At 32.6% G+C, this 24,915-nt stretch overlaps 1 protein-coding gene across 6 annotated transcripts; it reads right to left on the reverse strand.

Annotated features, from left to right (window-relative positions):
• Nucleotides 1-6,427: 6,427 nt before the first annotated feature.
• LOC107003192 (protein WHAT'S THIS FACTOR 9, mitochondrial) lies at nucleotides 6,428-11,238 on the reverse strand. 6 transcript variants are annotated; one of them, XM_027912631.1, is made up of 4 exons: nucleotides 9,222-11,238; nucleotides 7,605-7,793; nucleotides 6,831-6,974; nucleotides 6,428-6,666 (listed from the first exon to the last, which is right to left on the reverse strand). In XM_027912631.1, exon 1 carries the CDS (start codon nucleotides 10,960-10,962, stop codon nucleotides 9,742-9,744), a length of 1,221 nt encoding a protein of 406 aa, XP_027768432.1. In that variant the 5' UTR covers nucleotides 10,963-11,238; the 3' UTR covers nucleotides 6,428-6,666; nucleotides 6,831-6,974; nucleotides 7,605-7,793; nucleotides 9,222-9,741. The 6 variants fall into 6 exon arrangements, with proteins under 6 accessions (XP_027768432.1, XP_027768431.1, XP_027768433.1 ...); XM_027912630.1 differs by having other exon boundaries at nucleotides 6,428-6,711; XM_027912632.1 differs by lacking the exon at nucleotides 6,428-6,666 and having other exon boundaries at nucleotides 6,720-6,974; nucleotides 7,605-7,658; nucleotides 7,764-7,793.
• Between the last annotated feature and the right edge of the window lie 13,677 nt (nucleotides 11,239-24,915).

A 24,915-nucleotide genomic window follows, 5' to 3' on the forward strand; every position in this document is an offset into this window, starting at 1 on the left:
TATATATATATATATATATATATATTGTAATTTTACTTGAACAAAATTTGAACATCTCTAGATAGTAAAAGATCAACAATGGTGTTTTGTTTTAGAGCAACAATGGTGTATTTTTGTTTTGGAGCTTTTACTTTATTTGGTAGGCAGCAATCCTAATTTAACGAGAGAAAATAATACTCTCTTTCCCTCCATTTAAAAATTTATTTTTAATTATTTTTATTTTGTTTCGTTTGATTTCATTGGCAAAGTACACATATTGACCCATAATTCATGTGTCAAAAAATGGGTGGAGCCTCACCCAACTTTGGTTGGTTGGGCCTCTATCACCATAAATTTATTAAATATTTATAACAGTTTAAAATTATTTAAGGGGTAAAAAATCTTCGCAGAGTTGAACTGTCTTTTCAAAAACAGGTCTTAGGGTAATGATATATTTTCTCTTACATATTTGATCTGTGAAAAAAAAAGATGGAGGATATATTCAGTTTGAACGTGTCAGAATCTATAGACATAAAGCATAATCACGATTCTCATTTTATTGTTATGAGGACAAAAATAATAGGGAAATTTAAAAGTGCTAATGGGATTAATGGTAAATGTCAAGACACAAGTTTGGCACGAATTGACATGAGAGGGGTAAATGCACAAAATAGTCTTTGATTCCAAAATCGCATGTATTTCCCTCCAAAATGAAAATTACATTTGACTTTTTCTTTCTTATTTACACTCTCTCTTACTTTACTTGTTTTATCTCCTTCACTTGACTCATTTGTTCTAATTTTATTTTGTTGTTTCATTTTTTGTTCAAGATTTTATTTATTGCTAGATTTATATAATTTTATAAAAATAGATTCAAATTGTCAGAATAGTCAATGAAATGAAGTATTGAATAATATTTTGGGGTTAAATGAAGATATAGTTTGTTGTCCTAAAATGACACATTCAATTGACTTGTTATTATGAAGGAGCATATCCTTTTCATTTATTATCATAATAACGATTCGACTTATAATAGTGAAAAATCTTTAAAATTTGTGAAAGCAATTCAAATATAAAATTTTACAATCTTACTTACCAAAAATATATATAAAATTAGAAATTATTTAAATCCTAAAAGCTTCAAAGAGACTTTTTTTAAAAAAAAAATACCAAAGTTGGGACTTAGTCTAGATTCAAACTCGTGAGCTATAGACTATTTGTTTAAGCTTTAACCATTAGCGTTGCAATAACATTCGTTCATAATTATGAAAGAAAACGTATTTATTCTCTTTCATATAAGTGTTTAATGAATATCACTAGAAAGTTTAAAATGAGATATTATTAATAAATATAGTTTAATAACCCCTAAAATGTGAGGATAAATTGATCAAATGTTGACATGTACCATAACTAATTATATCACTCAATTATAACTTGACCATGCATACATAATCGCATTCAATCAAATTGTATTTATGCGGGAGCATAACTCATATTATACTATATTCTTTACATTTATTTTAATCATAATGATTCGACTTATAATAATGAAAAAAATTCAATTTTTGTGAAAACAATCCAAATATAAACTTTTACAATCTTACTTACAAAAAAAATATAAAATTATAAATTATTTAAATCCTAAAAGTTTCAAAGAGTCTATTTTTTTTAAAATACCTAAAATTGAAACCTAGCCTAGATTCAAACTCGTGACCTATATATTATTCGTTTAAGCTTTAATCATTCCCGCTGCAATAGCGTTCATTCATAATTATGATGGAAATGTATTTAGTCTCTTTCATATAAGTTATTCAATGAATATCACGAAAAAATTTAAATGCGACATTATAAATAATAAATATAGTCCAATACCCCCTAAGATGTGATAATAGATTGATCAAATGTTACATGTATCATAAGTAATTGTATTACACAATTATAACTTGATCATGCATATAATCACCACATTCAATTGACTTATATTTGTGAAGGAGCATATCCTTTCCATTAATTTTCATTATAATGATTCGACTTGTACTAATGAAGAATCATCAATTCCTGTAAAAAGGTTTCAAATAAAAACTTTTGAAATTTTCTTTACAAAAACATAAAAAAGTTAAATTATCTAAAACATCAAAACTACAAAGTTATTTTAAAACAAAGAACTAAATTGGGGTACTTATAACCTAGCCTCGAACTCGTCACATATGGACCAATCGTTTAAGCTTTACCTTTTCGCACTGCAATAACATTCGTTTGTAATCACGAACAATATATTATTTATTTATTTTTAATTATTTTAAATTAATAGTAATAAAATTAATTAAGTTGACAGGCCCAATACACTATAGAGACGGATCGAAAAAAGGCCCAAACCAAAAGACCTACACAAAAAACAGCCCAATGCCAATACACATAAAATCCTAAATGAAATTAGCATCACAAAATCATCTTAACAAATTAATCCGTCGTTGGTTTTCCAAAAACAAAACCCATAAAAAACATTGCCAACATAATTATATATTATTTGTTAGATAACATTTTCCTTTCATCCAAATGCACTTAATAATAACATGATTCCACAGTAGTTTCGTGGCTTAATTTCGTTCCTCCTTCGAATATTTCAATCTTCAACAATTTTTGTAGTTTCGTATTAACTACCGCTACGTCTATTAGTCAAATTTGTACATTCTTGCCAACTTGAATACACAGAAGATTGAAATATTTGAATTTGATACATACACGTACTTGACAATTATAAAAGAAATAAAGGGTTGTTGTGAATGATGAAAAAATTGATAAAGACCAAAAGTAATGTCCAAATATAGTTTACTCAATTTAGATTTGTTGTTGATTTATTATTCCAAATGACAATTATGAACGAAATAAAAAAAAATGCTTTTACAAATAAAGAACGTATAAAGACCACGAAATTGATACAAATAGAAAGAGTAAACTATAGAAATATAAAGCATTAAATCACAATAGATTATAACTGTATAACATTAGATATAAATTTCTTGGCTAGTGTGAACAGAAAAGAATGAGTATATGTTGAATATTCAGAAGTGGTTTCAATTTCAAAAAGTAGCGATTTTAATAGTATTCATAGTGGTTTTACTTTGGAGGGTACTTTGGGTAAAAGAAATAAATGAATTTACATAATCACCCTTAACTTTACAGTGAAATTAGAACTTTACCTGAAATTAACTGTTCATTCCAATTCGTGCCAAAAAGTTATCTTGCCAAATATATTTTCCGTTTAAAATAACAGATAGAAAATGCATTTATTTTCATATAGAAAAACTAGAAATAAAGCATCAAAATACAAATAAAAATCAAAGGTTTTGAAAAAAATGTACGAAGAAGCAGAAAGATCGTAAGACCAAATAATTGGAAGAGACTGGACCAGCTTGATAATAAACTCTTGCTTAAACTCGAATAACTTTATCAAATTTCTTGGTCACTTTGAATCATCCTTCTCACTTACCATCTATTCTCCTCATGATTATTGTTACGATCCAAACCCATTGGATCATGCATACACTTGTTCTAACACCTAGATAGGTGAATCTTTATCACCCAATTTTAAATTTAAAATGTGGAAATAAACAACTTTGCAATATATTAACTCATTTAGTTATGAAAATCATTTGCCAAGCTTGATGAAATACACAATCTTGGAGAAGTACATGAATTCCTCCTTAGGAACTAGGTACAAGAGCTTCTAAAGAGTACAATTATGAAAGAATAAGGCACATCTCCCACCATAAGGAAAGAGAAGTAGAAACTGCCAGAGATCATTATCGTCGTCATCTATGAAACATCACTGAATTTTACAACTAGACTATATCAAATGACATAGCAAAAGTAGTATCAATATACAAACAATATGTACTAGTTAACATCACTTGTCGACCCGAGCCAAACACATAATATCATGAAAAATTGCAAATAGTCAAAGAAACATGCAACTTGAATATAAAATTAGGGCCCTGATCCACCAATTTGTCACTCTCGCTAGAGATAGTATTACCTTGAAACTCATGTACTGTATCTCAAATCACCTCACCTCCTTTCGCTGTTAACTCCACCATCTAGGTCATTTCAGCCTCATATCAGATCATTACTTAATCCTTCTATCATATAGAGATTTCCTTAATATAATACCGCTACTAGCTCAACCAACCTACTATTCTCCCTCAAGTTCTCATGCCAACACCTTGGCCCTTGACCAATTTTAGTAGTTCACTTGCAAGCTTCTTATTAAACCATCTGAACTAAAATCCCCCTTATGAGATATGTTCTAAATAGTGAACAACCATAACCAGTCCCAATATTTAAGCTATGCAACATACCCTCGATCATCAACTTTACCGAGTAACTATAAATTATAATCACAAGTACAATATAGCCCGAACTTCAAGTCCTCATCCTAAATTGATATGCATAATAAACATGAGCAACCTCGATATAACAAGTCATACATGATCCATCATACCTTTCAAATAATATGAACCATAAAATACTCGACCATTGAAGACTTTGATCAAATTATAATCTTCAAATATTTTCAAGTTCCCAAAGACTCGAAGAACTTATAATCAGATTCTGCTCAACTTTAGGCCCAAAAGCATTTTCAAAAGTTAAGATTCCACCAACTAAGCTAGTGTTTGGAGTAGATTTTTTAAAAAAATTATCTTTAAATATTTATTTGATCATGAAATTTGCTCAAATTATTATCTTCAAATATTTTCAAGTTCCCAATGACTCAATCAATTTTTCAGTTTCTGGGACTTCCACTCACAAACTTCAGTTCTTTCCAAGTAAAATACAACATTAAATTCAAAATTCATAACTTCTGAAAACACAAATTTTCAAATTTCAACTTGAAAATCTATGATTAAACAAGAGCTTAAAACAATAGTTTGCAAGAACCTCAATAATTTGGGGAATTGATGACTTTTTGTTTCTGATGAAGCAGCAAAGCCCTCTCCCTCCTTTTCGATCTCTCTCAACTGATTCCATCATCCAGAAACACACTTCACAATGGAATCATTTTTTTGGTTTCCCACCCAGTGTTTGGAGTCTGTATTGGAGCTCCAACTAAATCTGGATCGTGCACTACAAGACCCATTAGAAAGTGACTTTTTCTATACCCGAAACTCAAATCTGAGACCTCTGGTTATGAGTGGAGCAATCCCACCACAATGGTATCTTCTTTGTGAAATAGCTGTTGTGCAGCCTTTACTATAACCCCTCCCCGACCATGTCTTCTTGGCGTTGGAAGATTTTATGAAAGAATCAAATTTTTCTCTGGATCATATTTGATGGAAATTGCCTCACCAATATGTAGATTGATTATCATCAACAAATATTGTTGCTATGCAATAAGAAAAGGGGATAAGCTATAGTAGTATTATCAAAATGATTTTTTTATAAATGCATAAATCTTCCAAAAAGTCAAATACTACAATACATGTCAACAGAAAAGTTTCACTCTACTTCTGTTCACCATATTTTCTCAAGTGTCCTACTAAATTTTCATCAGTTCTACACAACTATATACATCTGCCTTCCAATGGTTTCTGCCTTTGTGTTGGATTTTAACAAAATGTGAATGAAAAAAGAGAAGAGAAAATGAAAAAGTGGGAAACCAATTTTGGAGGGAAAATGAAAAGTTATTTGCAAAATGCAAACGAAAAGTCATTTCTCCCATATTGATAGAAGAAGGAAATTGTTGTTCTTATATTAGAAAACACTTCATTTACTTCTTAAAGGATTAAAAAGGTGTCCCCTCGTGGCGTCGTTGTCGTTCGCTAGGCTTCGAATTTGACAATTGATTTGATAATATTTTTGGATAAAATTTATTTCATAATATCATTAATTAAATTCTTTTTATTAATGTAATTTCTATTATAAATTAATTCAGCATGTTAATTAATTAAATTTAGCGAGATTTATTCAAATTCGCGTGTAACAGTAACGTTTTTCCTGAAGGGATATGTTCCTTCTAGAAAATCGTTAATTTACCCAAAATGATACAACGGTCTTAAATGACATGTTTGAACAGAAGCGTTCACACAGAACAAACTTATCCTTTGCTGCAAGTGGCTATGTATAAGAGATTATTTTCGTTTTTCAAAACACTGAAATTTTTTTCCTCTATGCATATATTTTCTCACATAAACAAAATTGTCGATCGACTGAGTCTGTGTGTGCTCTTGTTACTATTCTTACGTTCACTGAAGTTATTGAAGTTTGAGGTACCGCTACTTCTTTAATAGGTTAATCCGTTTTATCTTGGGAGAAATTAATCTGCAACCTCGGATACAGCGAGGAGATTAAATTTCTTAAGAAAACACAGTGATTTCTATGGACTTGGATTAAAAGTTTTCTATCTATTTCATCTTATTTCTTTTTCTCTATTTTTTAACTAACCTCAATACAGTTGGAATAAACTTGTCATAAAGATATCAAGAATTTCCTTATCCATAGTGTTTGCCCATGTTTTTCCGGTATTAACAGTAACTACTTGGCTAGATTTGATATCATTACTTTAATATTGAACAAGTCCAAACATGTCCCAAAGCTCCAAAGCCACCTTACTCCAAAAATAGGTGGTTGTTTCCTTTCATATCTTCTTCACACATGTACTCCAGTGCATAAGTTGAGGCCTCTTTTTCTCTTTTTGTAAAAAAAATATAACAATGTGAAACAGGTCACAAGTATCTACAATGTTTAGGAATGTGCATCAACAAAAGTTGTTTATGAAAAGAATACTTCAATGATTTTTGTACACAATTAACAGAAGAGCTTAAAGAAATTGACTTAATAACGGAATTAAGTACCAGCAATGGTGCAAAGAAGCCAAGATGGACTGAAGCTTCTCCATTTGGTTTGATTTGAAGAAGCCACTGAAACAAGACTTTGGGGCTCATCACCTTTTTCCGCTGTCTTCACTTTTACTTTCATACCATCAGGCAAAATAGGGCCTACATAATCGAAAAAAAACTTCACATCAGAAAATAATTTGCATTTTAATCAATTGATGATGAGCACATACTATTGCGTTAAAAACTGAGGCTATGTTGCGATAGAAATGTACGGTACACTTAATGATCAACTTAAGGCATCTTATGAAAAAAGAACAGATCAGAAAAGAATAGAAGCAACACAAATAAAAGTATAGAAGCTCAGGAATATGTACGACTCAGGTCTCTCTCTATAAGAAGCAAAAGAAATGTATTGGGTCTTTCAAGATATGGGATACACCTTACATGAACTTCCCATCTCAGATAAATTCTTTAGCCTGTTTTGAGTCTTGGGCAGCCAGGTCCCGAGGTTTATTCAACAGAAACAAACAACAAAATCATTCCTAGTTCTAATGTATAAGAAAATCTCCTTTTTATGAAAGCTCACTTCGAGAGCGTTAATAAGGTATGGTCTGTCCTCGGCAGTATAAAAAATACTTTTAATTTTAGAACCTATTATATGAAACACAATGAGCAACAACTCTCATACAAATTTTCTGTTGTAAAACATACAGAGGTAAGCACATGAAGGGTTAATTGGTTGAGGTTTATGACCCTTTTAAGTACAAGAGTTGAAGTATACAGTTTTACCTTACTGAGGTAGTTGATAATGAAGTTGTCTCTGGTTATGCTCACCTTGGATTGCTGAAGCAGAAATCATATACAGACAGAAGCAAATCAAAAGACCTCCCCAAAAATAGAGACGAAGAATAAGGGAAAGAATAGTGAGAAAGGAGTCGGCAACAATACTTCAAGTAAAGAACACTGGCAATAGTTTACCTGCAAGCAAAGCAAGGTCAAAGGGTAGACAACGAAAGAGGAAAGGAAGGCAAGAAAGGAGCAAAACAATTTTTATTGGTTGGTTAGCTTTGGGAGGTACAGAAACTCCATAAATCAAGAAGTTAAAAAAAAAGAAAATAAGGAAAACAAACAGATAGAAATCACTAAAAGACAGCTCATTCATAAAATTCAAATCTGAAGTGGATCAAGAATCCGACAATAAGGGTAAATGGAAAGACTTAGCCGAAGAAGAGCAATTCAGATCAGATTAAGACAGCTTAAAAACATTATTTTTTGCCTGAACTGGAAGAGTAGCTAACCTGAATACCATATAAGGTATGAAGAAACTAAACTCAAGGGGAAGTTAGTTATCAACATATCCAATCTAGCAAGAAGTTGATCTAAATGAAAATGAGCATTGAAAATAGAGCTCATGCATAAGAAAGACTTTATTTATCTTGTACAGGTAAAATATCACTTGTTTTGTATTTCTTTTAGGGTTATTGACACAAACTGACAGCTACTAATTTCAATGTCAGTGTCCCATCTAGGCATAATATTCACAAGACAAATGAATCCTCAATATCATACATAAAGAATGTGGTGCAAAGCTAAAAGTATATGACTACGAAAAATTTATTCAAAAAATGTATAAAGATAATTCTGGTAATGATAGGATATAATCAAGTAATGCATATGGATACACTTGCTTTCATTTGATTTTGAAACAACATTTCACAAGAATATTCCATGCTAGATATCTGAAGCACTCAAACTCGTTGCCAAATATTCCTTCTTTCAGGAAATTTCTTGTATATTTATTTAATGATAGAAGCACAAAATATTTGGTTCAAGATGAATGTGAAAGTGACCTTGGTGAAGTGATATTTCTATCTCTGAGAAAAGTATGCCAAAACCAAGTTGTTCAGCACAAAATAATATTCAAGTTGATGTGCGAGCTTTAGTGCAGCTTCTGACTTAAGAAAATTTGTAATTTACAGATATATATAATAGCTTTAGTGCAGTTCTAACAAAATAGAGAACCTCATAACCTGATTTAGTGCCAACAACAATTTTAAGTCTAAAGCATTCTAAATATTGTGTCCACTTCAGAGATATCTTAAAAGGTATTTTGTTTTCACATTTGCTCAGATTCATTCATGGGACCTGAAAATCTAAATTAATGAAAAAAATGAATGATGTGTCAGTTGTCACAGAGATAACGCGTTGACAACAGAGAAAGGAATAAATGATGTATCATGGAGATAACTTGGTGACAAAACTGACATAAACTATCACATACACTGTCTTATAGGATTCTCAAAGAACATGAGCATACTATCTGACAGAATCTGAAAGTCTCCATCCAGCCTTTAGAAACCAACATTAGATAAATCAACTTCCTCGCTAAAGGTAAACAATCCTTACCATCACATTTAGGTGACACCACAGAGTCTGTTGCTGCAAGAGTTCCAGCTGAATACTTCTTACAGAACAGAAGTCCATCAATAATATTCATTGAGACATATAAAGGGCACTCCACAGGTGGTTCTCTGAAATGATGCCATTAAGGGAGTATTCACACTCAAAGCTCATCTTTCGATTGCATAAGTTGATTTCCCCTCTTCTTGATATTTAAATGGCTGTCTTCTTTGATTTGGTTGGAATAACTAATTTAAGGACCAGATCATAAGCAAAGATTGGGGAGAACTTCCTCAACTTTATGAAGAACCTCCCCGCAAATTTAGAACAGAAATAAGAATCTCAAAGTTACAGCCAATCACCTCTCAGCTTCTAGCTTCAACAGTACTACTTTAAGGACCTCTATCTAATGTTATTGGTATATTAAGAGCATAACCAATCTACTTCCGCGTGTTTTTAAGAAGCTCAAACAGTCAATCCACTCACCTCTCAGATTATGACTTCAACATTCTTGAAAGACCTTTACCTACTTTGCTTCATGTTCTACGCACATACCAGAATCTGAGCCTATATCAGAGTAATATCTAGTTCCACAGGCCTCACCAACAAAACTACTTGTCAATGACTTCTCTTCCTCTGGACCTTGGTTAGTGTCTTTATATAACCCTCTACTACGATCTAGAAAACCTTGTTTCATCATGTTCGCAAATTTCTCCCTTATCTGAACAAGGGGATGCTTCTCAATCAGTTGATTGCGCTCATAAGCCTCTCTAAGGACGATTGTCTGCGTGTCACCCTTCATAGAAAGGTAAAAAATCCCCGGATGCCGCTCAAAGACCTTTGTGAACTTCTGAGGCAATTCCAGTGGCTTACGAAGATTGCTCACATTGTTCCTCTCTGTTTTCTTTTGTAAGGTGAGGTGCAGAAGCTCATGAAACACCCCAACTATCCTCTTCTCTGACACATCTGTCCTTGGGTCCAAATGAGAAGCATCTACATAAGGAGAAGTATAAGGCAGCTTTTGCCATTCCTCCAACCATTTCATACATTTTCTCTTTAATCCAAAACCCCTGGTGAATCCAATAGGAAACATCAAGGTCCCATTTTCCTTTGCATAACTTGCCTCCAAATGGGAAACAGCTAATTTGTGATCCCATGCTAAAAGCTTCAAACCGACACGACCATCAGGAAGGTCCACCAAACTAAACAGCTCAGGATATTTAATAATCAATGAACTAGCACAATCACGCGGCAAGCCTAAATCCCATTTTAACTGATCAATTGTCTGAAGAGGAAGCATCCTCTTATTGGTCATCATCAAAAGCTTTCTCAACCTATTAACAATATCTGCACTGCACTGGCGGAAAACGTCAACTTGCTCATGATGAAACTCTAAAGTCTCAGGAGTCAATTTGAACCACGGAACAGGAGTACCAGCACTATCACAACAAAAGAACTCCTGAAAAATATTCGGGTATCGCCTAAGGAAAGTGGAGACTTTCAAGTCATGAGGGAGTCCAAGCTGCCTATGCTTTCTTTGGAGATGGTAAATAGGAATACCAGAAGTGGATTGTGAGGCAATGATAGAAACTAGTGTAGTTCCGGCCTTAAGTTGTGTACCTCCAACTACTACAGAATCCAAGACACTATCTTTAACCCATTTAAGCTTTACATTGACAAGAGTACGCTTCTGATGGAAATTCAATATGGAAATAGTGAAACCCTCTTTTACTAAAATCCTCAGCATTTAGGTATGAGGCTAATAGTAGAATATAAATATCGAATCCAGATTTAATGGGACTCCAAAGTAAACCCCGGATGGAAAAACAAAAAATATATATATGTAAGATACTAGATTAAAATTTATTATCCAAATTAGAATGAATGAAATGAATGAATGAAAGGGATAACCGATTTGGCTCTGGGCGCTGGAAATTGTAGTAGGCGGATTTCAGGTAGCAGAGCGGCGGAGTTGCAGCAGTTGGGGAAGCTTCAATGGCTCCTAATTTTTGAAATGGGGAAGACGACTCATATGTACTCTATTATGATACATCATAATTAAATGAAAGGTGTCAAAAAGTCTTTGGGCCCGTTTGGCCATAAATTTTGCAAAGTAAAACGTGGGAAAACACTTGGCAAATTTTATTTGTTCATACACTTTTTTATTATTTGGCAAATTTTTTTGACAAATTTTCCAAATTCCTAAATACTAGAAAAAATTAGTATTAGGCCAAATTTCATTATTTGGAAAGTTTTAGAAATTCAATTTTTACCCTTTAACTTTTGGTGACAGATTAACTAACATTTCTTTAAAATGTAATCAAGTAAATTTGACATCGAATTAATATTTCAAAAAATTTATTAATTTTTAATAAAATATAAAAAAAAATTTATTTTTAAAATTTTTAAATTCAATCCAAAATCATTTTTAAAAAATTCATCTTCTCCCAGTGTTCTTTCTCTTCTCTTTCTTTTGTTCTATTTCTTTTTTTTTTAATCCGAAAATTCGACTAGACTATCTCCATTACCTTTTCTCTTCCTCTCCGACTATCTTCATTATTTTCCTCCTCATCTCCAGTCGTGACTTTTATCTTCTTTCTGAACTGAAATTGTGATCGATTTAAAATGGATAAGTTATTTTGAAATTTTTTTCTTGAATTAATGAACAATAAAACGTTCTGTAGATGTAAAAATTGAATAATGATGTATGTAATGGTGCCTATTATTTCTTGTTTTTGAAAGACAATCAACCAATCCAAAAAAATCCTAATTTTGAGGAAATGTATATGTATTGTTAACATTCAGTGAAAAGTCGTTTTTGTTGCTTTTGTTGTTCTTTTTATGGTCATTTTGTTGATATGATTTTAGAAATATAGTCTTGTTTAGTTGTCCAATATATATTTCATTTATTGAAAGATGTATCGTATGTTGCCATATTCTAGTGATATGTTGGTGCATATTCCAACATTCATCATATGTTGTAACATTTCACTTATACGTTAGGGCAACAAAATGGTCATCTGTGGCTACATAAGATACATTTGTGGCAACTTAGGATTCATCTGTGACAACAAAAAATTCATTTGTGGCACAAATAGGTACATTTGTGTCAACATCAAATTTATATGTGACAATAGAAATTTCATGTGTGTCAATGGTAGATACATATGTGGCAACATTATGTTAATTTATGGCAACAGACTATCCATATGTGACAACGTAATGTTAATATTATTTCATAATGAATTGTAAACTCTCAATCTTTTTTGATTTACCTTGTAGATGAAATGATACTAGAAGATGAAGTTTCATCCATGACAACAACTCAATCTTTTATTGGTCTTGCTTTCTTTTCTAACATCAAATGCTCTTTTTGTCTATGAGAAGAATGTGAGCAGCAACATGATTATTTTATTAGTCTTGTTAAAAAACTCATTGATATTTCTAAGAAAATGTCTCATAATATTGATGTCCAATGATTCAAGAAGAATGCCTTTGAAGTGTAGGAGGTTGAAAAAAGCTATTTCGCAGACACTTTCTATGATTACTGAGAAGAAAGAGAAGGAGAAGAAGGCAAAGAAGGAGAAGAAGGAAAAGGAGGAGAAGGATAAGAAGAAGGAGAAGGAGAAGGAGAACAAGAAAGGGGAGGAGAAGGAGAAGTAGAAAGAAAAAGCGAAAGCGAAAAAAAAGAGAAAAAAGTCGAAGTAGTCATTTATAATATGAAGCGACAATATCCATTTGAAGGTTTTAACATTGACGGCAAGGGTCCAACTGAACTAATGTCATCCTTCTCGCAATGGATAAACGAAGGTCTTTACAAGCATCATGCAAAAGAGTAAGGTCGTTCAACTATTATTAGTATTTCTTCTTGTTGTCCACTAAATAATTATTTATAATGATTACACAATTTTAGAAGAGACAAGGAAGATCACTACTTAGTCAATTCCTTGAAACTTGATTTTGACCAACTTGTTTTTGTAATTGCATTTTTAAAGAATAAGGCCTGGTTCTAGGTAATGTCTCAACCCAATAAGTGCTGGAATGATGAGATAAATCCATGCCCACTTTTATGTTTTCATTAATACATGAATATATACAAATAAATTAATACAGAGATCCACTTGTTGATGCATCTGTGCAGTATGTGGATGTCATTTTTTACTATTTGCGTAAGAAGTCGAAGCAACAGAGTCATTCTAAATATCGATATACCACTACTAGTTATTTTTACAAAAGATACATTGACAATGCTAGTGTTGTTCTTGAATATAAGGATAAAAACGTTAGCACTATGAAAGGGTTTGGTATAGCTTGTGGACTGCCTTGGCACTTGGTAGATGATGTTTATGTCCATGTAAATAGTAATGGGGACTTCCACTGGATCTTGGCAGTCGTTGCATTGAAGGAATGGTGCATATAAGTATATGATTAGATGTCCTCATTTAGGTTTAACAGAAAATTGTCCTCCGAGATTCAAAAGTTGTCTACAATGTTGCCAAAGTACCTTGAGTTAAGCGGATTTTTTGAGCAAAAAGAGCGAACCAACTAGTCAGTTCTTGAATGTTATCAAGGAAAGAACAAATCTCACCCATAGAAGTCAGACATGTTACTGGTATTGCCCAACAAGAAAGCAGTAGTCTGTAAGTATCACGTTATTACAAATCTCACCCATAGAAGTCAGACATGTTACTGGTATTGCCCAACAAGAAAGCAGTAGTCTGTAAGTATCACATTATTACAAATCTCACCCATAGAAGTCAGACATGTTACTGGTATTGCCCAACAAGAAAGCAGTAGTCTGTAAGTATCACATTATTACAAATCTCACCCATAGAAGTCAGACATGTTACTGGTATTGCCCAACAAGAAAGCAGTAGTCTGTAAGTAATACATTATTTTTTTGTCTAACGACTATCGAAATGTGATGTTATTATATTTTCTAATTGATGATTTACTATGCAAAGATTGTGAACTTTTTGTTGCTGCATACGCTGAGTTTTTGAGTGATGGAATAGAAGTACAATCTTGTGATCTTAGTGCTGAAACCCTTTGCACGAGATATGCTTCGCTCCTATGGAATTATGAGATTTTAAAGGCTCGGAATGGCTATGTTAGTAACAATGAAGACCCATAGAATCCTATACTTAAAAAGGCAAAGATCGATGAAAATATTGTGGTTACCACTATTAATTAGATATGTGGTTATGTAATCATTGTGAATTACCTTTTTGTTGATAAGTTGTATGGAACGATTGGTGAAGTTTTGCTGATAATATTAATATAAATGGTTGTCAATTATGATGGAAATGATCAAATATGGTGTATGTGGCAACATATATGACTTCTAGTAAAAAATACCACATAATAATTTGCATGTGTACCAATGAAAAGGATACATGTGTCAACATATTAGACAGAAAGAAGATATGTGGTAAGATATGTCACAGAAAGGAGATATGTGAAAACATTATATTATATAACATATTCACGCAGAAAGGTGGTATGTGCCCCAATAGGAAGTATATATGTGACAACATATGTCACAATTTAAATTGTCAAAATTCAAAAAAAAAAATAATTAAAGCAACTTTAGTACAATTGTCCCTTCATTTTTCCACTCTACTCTCTCTCCCCTCTCTTCTATAAAAGTCGTTTCATATTCCAAATTTAATTTTTTATATAGAAAGGAGATATGTGGTAAGGTATGTCACAGTAAGGAGATATGTGGCAACATTATACTATATAGCATATGTCACACAGAAATGTGGTATGTGCCCCAACAGAACGTATATATGTGGAAACATATGTCACACTTTGAATTGTCAAAATTCAAAAATAGATTAAAATAACTTTAGTTCAATTGTCCCTTCATTTTCCCTCTCTTCGTTCTTCTATAAAAGTCGTTTCATATTCCAAATTTAATTTTTTTACTAATTTCAATTTTTTTTTCTCTTGTTTCCTTTTTTCTCCTCCTTTCCTTCCATTATTCCTTCCTTTACAGATCATTTTTCTTGCGATATTTTCTAAAATATCAGTGGTAATCTGTTGTGATCCTCTTCTACATTAAGGTGTTGTTTTCCTCATCATTTCTAATTTATCGTTGACATCCTCTCAGATAATATTTAATTAGGATTTGAAATGCATCCTTACTTGTTTGCCCTGTTTTTAGTGGTTCTATAACTTTTTTGGTTGTGTAGTTATTCTTTTTAAAATATTTTTCTGATTTCAAAAAATCATTGTTTGTTGGTTCATGTGTGGCATTGAATCATATTTGTTGTTTGTGTTGTTGTGTATTGTGTTGTATATTTTAAAAAGCTTCATTTGTAGCATTCAAATATTTTATTTTTGTGGTTGCAGATTCAAGGGGTACAAATATAATGGCTCTTGTCAAAAGAAAACTTGATACATCTGACACAACAAAGATCTAGAAGAAGGCTAGGTCTAAAATTCCTAGAAAGAGGAATGAAAATACCACTCTTTTAGAAGAATTTGCATCTGAAGCAGTTTGTTCTTCTCTAGTAGAACTAGAATTTTCTCAAAAAGAATATGAAGAAAGAGAAAAAGAAAAAAATGAGGTTGTTGACGAAGAAGAACAAGAAAGATAAAAAGAAGTCGAGGAAGAACTAGGAAAAAATATAGAAGTAGTTAAGGAAGAAGAGGAAAAACAAAAAGAAGTTGAGGAAGAACAAGGAAAAATATAGTAGTTGAGGAAGAAGAGGAAAAACAAAAAGAAGTTGAGGAAGAAGAAGGAAAAAATACAGAAGTAGTTGAGCTAGAAGAAGAAAAAATAAATGAAGTTGATCAAGAAGCACAAGAACTTCATGATATTTGGAATGCTAATGGTGATGATGTGATTAAAATTATCAATGCATACACTTTCCGTGTGCATCCGCGGCCTAATGCTAATGGTGATAGCATTATTAGGTCGGTACTGGGAAAACCTTTCAACAGCTTCAGGGCTATCCTCAAGAGAAATCATTTGGAAGATTTTTTTAGAAATAGTTATTTCAGTCATTTTTTTGATTTACTTAATGATATAACTCCACGTTTTCAAATGATCATTGGGTATGAACTTCTGAAACGAAAGCTCATTTTTCAAAATTCTGAAAAGAAGGATAAAATTATAATTAATGATTGTGGCACACCAGTCTTCTTTAGCAAAAGAGAGTTTGCCATAGTTACAGGGTTAAAATATCAATTTCCTCTTGAGCGCGTTCCTTAATACATTGTAAAAAAATAACCACGAAGAAGAAAGAAAGGAGTAAAAGAAGAAGCAAAAACTGAAGCATGACAACAATCACTTTCATCTGAGGAATGTCCTTTGTTGGCAAAAGACTCAAAAATTCTGACTTAATAAATTTGTTGGAACACGAGAATACACCAAGGAATCACAAGGAGTCATTGTGCTTACTTTCGTTTACACTATTTGAAGAAAGATCTCAACAACACCATATTGTTTAAATGGGTGAATTTTTGTCAGGATATTGAGGCTTTCAACAACTATCCTTGGGGTCATGAGAGCTTTAAATTAAATCTCAAATACTTATTGAAACCTTTAGGAGAAAAGACCAGTAACTTGTTTGGCTTTCCATGGGCTTTCATGGTAAAATTAAATTTTCTTAATATTTTATGGTAAATTGAATAATTCAACATTTGATTTGTGACATGTTTTCCTTTATAGGCTTGGGCATTTGAAGTCATTCCTCATTTGACCCATCAAGTAATTGTAGAAGAACAGATCTCATCTCCAAGGATATTGAGATGGTTGATATCAAAAATAAAAACTATCAAAGATGGGCATATTCCAAATCTTTTTAACCCTCCTCGTGATGCACTAAGCTATTATTAGTATATTACACTCTTATGTTGCTACAATGATTCATCTGTTGCAATATGTGACACAAATATTACTACATATGATTCATCTGTTGCAATATGTGACACAAATATTACTACATATGATTCATCTGTTGCAACATATGACACTAATAGCTACAGATTCCCATATGTGTCAACCTATCACATATCTGTAGCAACATATGACAGATGTGACAACATATGACCCATCTGTAGTGACATATGGCACAAATGTTGCTACATATGCTCATATGTGTCAACCTATCTGTATGAACATATGACACATATGTGGCAACATATCACCCCTCTGTAGAGACATATGACACATCTGTGGCTATATATTACCCATTTGTAGCAATAAATGACATATCTGTGGCAACATATGACCAAAATATTCTTACGGATGACTCATTTAAGGTTGTGTATCTATGGATTAACCAAACAAAACAGGAATTGCAAATGCCATATTTAATTACTGTAGGGTTGGTTGAAACCATTTTTGATCCTATTGTGGATAGAGTTAAAATGGAGTTGGCTGGAGCAACAACCATCAAAAGAGACAGAGTTGTTAATGAATTAGTTGTTTTTTTATGGGAATGATGGTTTTGGTGTTAGTATTGGTGCTGGTGCTGATGTTGGTGTTGGTGCTGGTGCTGATGTTGGTGTTGGTGTTGGATAAGACCAAGGGGCTACCTCTTGTAGAAGATGTGTGGCTTTCATTGTGGGAAATGCAAGAAACAAGATGAAGATTCTATCATGTATCTTCAAACATTGAGTCAAGCTGTTAATAAATTTAAAAATAAGAGAGGGGTCAAGGGCTTCTATCAAAGAATGTTCGGCATCCATATACTCCACAGGCCAAGAGAAGGAAAGAATCATTTGCCAAGGCAATACAAAAATTTGAGGAAGAAGATGTTTGGAGAATTTCCAAGGGCCATAATAGAGGGAGTGAAGGAGTACAAAAAGTTGAATATTTTTAAGCGTGCGACAGTAGCGAAAAAAGCCAAAGTGTTGAGTCTGAAGAGTGCAAAGGATATTCGAATAGAATACGACATGCATACTTTCACAGGACAAGATTTCAGGAACATGACAAGCATGAAAGTTTGGTGGATAGACTGAGTAATCCTTCAATTTATAATGCGCGTTTATTTTATCTTTTCAATGACTTCTCTTCTTTACTCTTTAATATTTTTTTTCCCAGTATATTGATGAAATCCTTAACCTCATGCGTCAGAGGCATGAGACGTACTCAAATTACTATGATCCCACATATGGAATCCTGGATCTCAACTTCTATACCAACTTCCTAAAAAGATATAAAGAACTGAGTGATGAGGCAACAACTGTTGGTGGCAGAAGTATTAAACAGTTAGTAGATGAGTTTGAATAGAATGAAGATATGATTGACTATGTTAGAGGCATTAGGCCATATCCTGGAGACATGGATTGAATTGGTGCAAAAAGGATTTTGACAGTGATGAACATAAACAATACCCATTTTGTGACTCTTGAGAATCTCTTGCACAAGGGTCGCATGAATGCTTATGACTTCCAGCTGATCGGTATGGAACATGCCATGTTTTTGACATACATAAAACCTGTCTTCGAGTTGCTGCTTAAATTGTTGAAGTAGAGTGGAATAATGAATCATTTGCCATAAAAGTTTCTTAATGAACCATGGGAATTTAAAGGTCGATTGGATCCCATGGTAAAAGATGAAACTGGAGCAGCGTGCGGGTCATATTCCCTTGCATTCATTGAGCATTTAATTAGCGGGACTAAAATTCAACCTCCCAAAATCCTGTTGTGTGACAATCTAGTTAAACGAATGTAATGGGTTTGGGATTACAAGATAATGTCTTGGAGCTTAAAGCCTTGAAAATGTGTTTGTAATTAAAGACAATATTTTATTTTATCACTTATGTTATTTTATTTATCTTATATTGAGAGAAAATACATAGTATGTGATATGGATAGTTCTCATATGTAGCAACATATGCCTCAAATGGTCAAACATTGCTACATACGGGTCATCTGTAGCAACATGTGAGGCATATGTAGCAACATATGGATCATATGTAGCAACATATGCTTCAAATGGTCAAACATTCCTGCATAAGGGTCATCTTTAGCGACATATGTTACATATGTAGCAACATATGAATCATATGTTGCTAGAGATGCCTCAAATGGTCAAACATTGCTACATAAGTTTCATCTCTAGCAACATTTGAGGCATCTCTAGCAACATATGGATCATATATAGCAACATATGCTTCAAATAGTCCAACATTCCTACATAAGGGTCATCTGTACCAACATATGTGATATATATAGCAACATATGCCTCAAATGGTCAAACATATGTGATATATGTAGCAACATATAGATCATATGTAGAAACATATGTCTCAAATGGTCAATCATTGCTACATACAGGTCATCTTTAACAACATTTGACGCATCTGTAGCAACACATGTCTCATATGTAACAACATATGCCTTAAATGGTCAAACATTACTACATAATGGTCATCTGTAGCTACATATGTGATATATGTCGCAACATATGGATCTTATGTAGCAACATATGCCTCAAATGATCAAACATTGCTACATACGGGTCATCTGTAGCAACATTTGAGACATCTGTAGCAATATATGCCTTAAATGGTCAAACAATGCTACATAAGGATCATTTATAGCAACATTTGAGGCATCTCTAGCAATATATGGATCATATGTAGCAACATATGCTTTAAATGGTCAAACATTGGACCAGGAATGCAACACTACGTTTATTTATTTTCACAACTATGATAATTTTAATGGTTGTACACAACTACATAAGAATTTTCTATCATCTACAGTATTTTTCTTGGTAATGCTTAATAATACAACAAAAAAAAAACACCAAGATTAGCTTCCACATGCTTCAATATTTGGTTTTCTTTTTCTCCTTCATCCCCCATTTGGTTCTTCTTTTGACATAACTTTCATCATTAGTTTCCAACTCCTTAATTTTGTTCGCCAATATGAGAATAACAAACTTGGATCGTGTATCAACATTTTCACGATCCCTCCATCTAAAGGAATTGCATGCATTCTCCTAAGCATGAGCTTAAGTATATTTTTGGGATTATTATTGAGCACCGATGTGCGGATGAAAGTTCATATTAACTCAAGTCTCCGTGAAAACCATGTAGCCATCACGTGTATTAATGGGTCATACTTTTTAGATGATCACGTAAGTTAATCTAGTAGATTTAATAAGTTAATTAAGGTCCTATACCGATGGAAAGGTATAGTATGGTCCTTAGAAATGTGAGGTAAGACATTGTATCATAACTTAGGCTCACAATGATGGTTGTCGATTAGAGAATACTTTAAATGAGTAAAGTTAAGTTCGTTATTGTTTTATTTTAATGAACTAAGATTGTTTTAGTTGCTTTAAAGTTTTATATATATTTATATTGCATGTGTTTTATAGCCTTATATATATTGAGTTGAGTATCCATGAGTTGAGCAGAGTCAAGGTAAGTGTTCCCCCTTATCCCTTTCAAGCTTAAGTTTTGTTAGCATTCCAAGTCGCATACTCGTAAGTTCAATGCTAATGCTAGTTGGCTTGCATCGTATCATGATGCAGACGCAGGTAACCACGATCAACATCCAGTGTAGATTAAGTTTGAGCACTCAGAGCAGTGGTGAGCCTACTTGCATTCAGGAGGACTCTTTTATTGCTTTCTAGTCTTTTCATTTACAGAATGTTGTGGGGTTTTCCCCAAAATTCATCTTGGTATTTAGATGCTTTATAGAACAGATAGTCGGTCAGATTATTCAGTTTTGAGTCTCTCTTTATCTTGCATTTCTGATATTATATTTTGAGACTTAAGTGTCGTTTTGGCCAAGACATTTATTTAAGTTATTTAATGAGAATGCTTCTCACTTTATGATTATGTTAAGTCTTCCATTGAGTGAAGTAATCCAGGTCAAGGGTCTGCTCAAGTTCAATAATGGTCGTTGGGTGCCGGTCACGTCCAGGTTGTCATGACATGCTTGATACATAAATTAAAGCCATGACATTTTGCCTAGAGTATTGTTGCACTCATAAGGTATTGCATGTTGTTCTGGAAATAAATTCTTCAATCTATAAAATAGTACTTGATGGAGTGTGGGAAACCCCATGGGTTGTTTCAGTCGTTGCAAACTACCTTAAGAAGATGTTAGCGAAAAATTGGGTCGTAAATGAATATGCTTACAAAGAAGGCAATCAAGTTGCAGACTTATTTATGAACATAATTTTTAGTTTTGCAGGTGACGTGGTGAACCAATTCAATATTTTGGCAGATATACCAAATAAATGAAAAACATTGTTAGAACTCGAAAAATTGGGCATACCAAATATGAGAATAAAGAATTGTCAAAATAATATGGGAACATACTACAAGAATCAACAAAACTCATACAACTACAACAAATATCCAATAACTTAAAGCGAAGATCAAGTTTGCAACTATCAATGATAAAGGGAGTGTTACCTTAAATCGACACTTCAACTTTAAAATGGTAAAATTTCAGATCGGATATCTTTGACAGCGGTATTAGTTCCTCCGGGTCTCAACTTGTTAATAATGAAGAAATGGAACCTACCCATGGTCTTACTGTACATTTAAGATCGTCTTGAGACTCAGCGAGACCTTTGATGTTGTCCATTGTTTGAAAGGAACCCCCGATTTAGCGGTAGAAGAAGTCTTCATTGAGTACGAATTCATGGTGTTCGTGACACCTATGCCCAAGGTGAATCTCAAATCAACTGCAGAATTGTGTTTCCATACTTCCATTGCCAGTTTGAAGCTATCTCCTATGGTGTTTCATCGAGATTCCAAAGCTTCTGCAAGCTCTGCTCTCTTTGATTTCCTTCGTTGCTTTGTAATTTTTACCTATTTTTAACATTTAACAATGGGAAACTTAGCAATTATGTCATAATACATAGCATAATTAGTTAAAACAACAATACTTTAAAATATTTGTTTAAAATATCAGAATGACAATATATTTTTTTCACATTTTATTATTTAAATTTTCTTTTATTTATCAAAATACTCATACATTAGACCAAATTCTAAAACCAATAAAATTTTAAAAAGAAAAAAAAATAATTAAATCACTACCCATTAACCTTCTTTCTCCATATTTTGGTTTCTCTTCCCCCCACCTTTCATGTTTTTTAACTCTTCTTTCTTCAATGTTCTTCCAAATTGTTCAACAAAATCTCTAGTATAACTCAAGAGATTTTTTAATTGGCAAAGAAAATTTTGTTTATTTACTAAAATTTATTTTTATTTTCTTTTTAATATTGTCGATTATAGTGTAGATCCGGCTGTGAGGAAGCAAAATCTGAATTTAACCATGGTCCTACCCACCCGACTAATGAAATCAACAGTTCAAAAATAATAACAATATGGGTGCCGAAGAAGTTGATGAATTGTTGATGATCAAAGTGATGAAGAATAACTTTATGGCATGTTCCATTTTGTATTTAAATTATCTTATTGTATTTTTTATTGTTTTTATGGTCTATTGCATTTTGTATTCATTATAAAACTCAAGTGGTATCTTATTAAAATTTTAGTTTTAAAAGTATAACTGGTATCTATTTTGCAGGTGGTATTCATTTCGAATTATTTATATGTTTAATTTTGTATTATATTATAGGATAGTAGATAAATAGTTTTACTGAATTTTGTATACTATTCTAAATTAGTCTTCATACAATTTTGTATTTTTTTAAGTTTTGTCTTCATTCTAACTATATGTCAAAAGATTTTGTATTTTTTTGTGTCACTTTGTATTTCAATATCATTTTGTATTTCAATCTCACTTTGTATTTCATTCTCACTTTCTATGCAAACAAGTTTTCTTTTTTTTTGTGCTCACTTTGTATTTCAATATCATTTTATATTTCAATCTCATATTCTATTTTCGTTCTCACTTTTTATGCCAACAAATTTTAGATTTTTGTGGTCACATTGTATTTCAATCTCACTTTGTTTGCCAACAACTTTTGTATTTCTTTTTTCTTTCATTCTAAAATCTTATTCTTTGCCCTAATAAATCTTAAAAAAATAGACTTCAATTCTAAATAGATTCAGTATTTTCAGTGACGTGTGATTAATATGGTAAATTTGAGGAATAAGGAAGGAAAAAGTCATGTCGATTATGGAACCAAACACGTGTAATAGGAAATAATGTTTGCAAATTTTATTCCCAAAAACAAAAGATGAAAAAGCTTAAGAGTAATGGAAAAAATATGTCTACTTAAAGTTATACTAAAATTATGATTAGTAACTATGGTAACGTAACTTTGTTGGTTTAAACTCAAAAATTGTCTTATTTGAAATATTATTTTTGTCACGCCTTGAGCCTACACCCTAGACATAGCCGGCACCCAATGACCATTGCTAGCCTTGAGCAAACCCTTGGCCTGACTTACTCAACTCAGCGAAGGACTTAAGTTATCTAATATAAACAGTAAAGGACATTATCAAGGGAAATACTTAAACTGTAATAGTCTGGCCAAATTGGCACTTAAGTCTCATCGTTTACAATTGAAATGAAAAGACCCAGAACTAACACTATATGTCTATGAAGCCTCTAAAAGTACTAAGATGAATGTTGGGACAAACCCCACAACATTCCATAACTAAAAATGACTGAAAACAAATAAAGAGTCCTCCAGATGCAAGGAGGCGCACCACTAACTCTGAGCTTCTCACTGGATCAACGACATGACAAATGCTGATCTTAGTTACCTGCGTCTGCATCATGATACGATGCAGGCCAACTGACATCATTACATTGAATGTACGAGTATGCGAGTTGGAATGCTAAAACAATACTTAAGCTGGAAAATGAGTAAGAAGGAGCGCTTAACTTGGCTATGCTCAACTCATAAACAACTACTCATTTCAATATAATGCAATTTAAAAGAAATGTGCAATATATAATGGAAAACATGATGAAAATTGTGAATGTACACAAGGATAAAAATAATCTTTGAGATGTATGTAAAAAATACAATTATTTGATGTATATGGAAATACAATAACTTCTCTGGTAGCTTCTCTAACCGACAACCATTACGTAAGAGCTATAGTGATGACACAACGTTACTCAGCCCACGCTGCCCAACCATCCTAACCTTGCAAGAGTATAGGACCTGAATTGCCTAATGGAACCACTAGTATAATGTGAAAAGGGTTCATCTAAAAAGTATGACACTCCTCTCTCATGATGGCTAAATGGTTTTCACGGAGACTTGAATTGATATGAACCCGCATCCCCACATCGATGCTCAATACTACTCCTAAAAATATACTAGCTTTTATGTTTCTAAAATATTACTGATTATGTGGTTTGAGATTAGTGCTCAAAACTTATCTTTAAAATCTCTCTTGGAAATCATAGTTTTACTGCTTGCTTCATTTTAAAAAGCTATTACTTCTGTCAGAAAACTAGCCTGAAGTCTCTTTACTTGTTTAAATGTGAAAACATTTGTAACTCTTAGGGATTACTTAGTCCCCTTATAACTTTTGAAAATGAACTCAACTCTTTACTCTTACTTAATTTGTAGTTTGAGCCTTAAAACAAAGTTAAAAGTGTTTGTTAAAGACTCTCAGAAACTTTAGGAACTCACTTTGACTTGCTTCTTAACTTTTAGACTTGAATCTTAACTTCTTTGACTTTGATCTTAACTTTCCTTGAATTGGATTATGGATTAAAGGGTCATGATATCATTTTTATGGATGATTTCATGATGTTTAGATGTACATTAGAGTGTTGA

Source organism: Solanum pennellii, chromosome 11, assembly GCF_001406875.1.
Source record: "Solanum pennellii chromosome 11, SPENNV200".
Taxonomy (NCBI): domain Eukaryota; kingdom Viridiplantae; phylum Streptophyta; class Magnoliopsida; order Solanales; family Solanaceae; genus Solanum; species Solanum pennellii.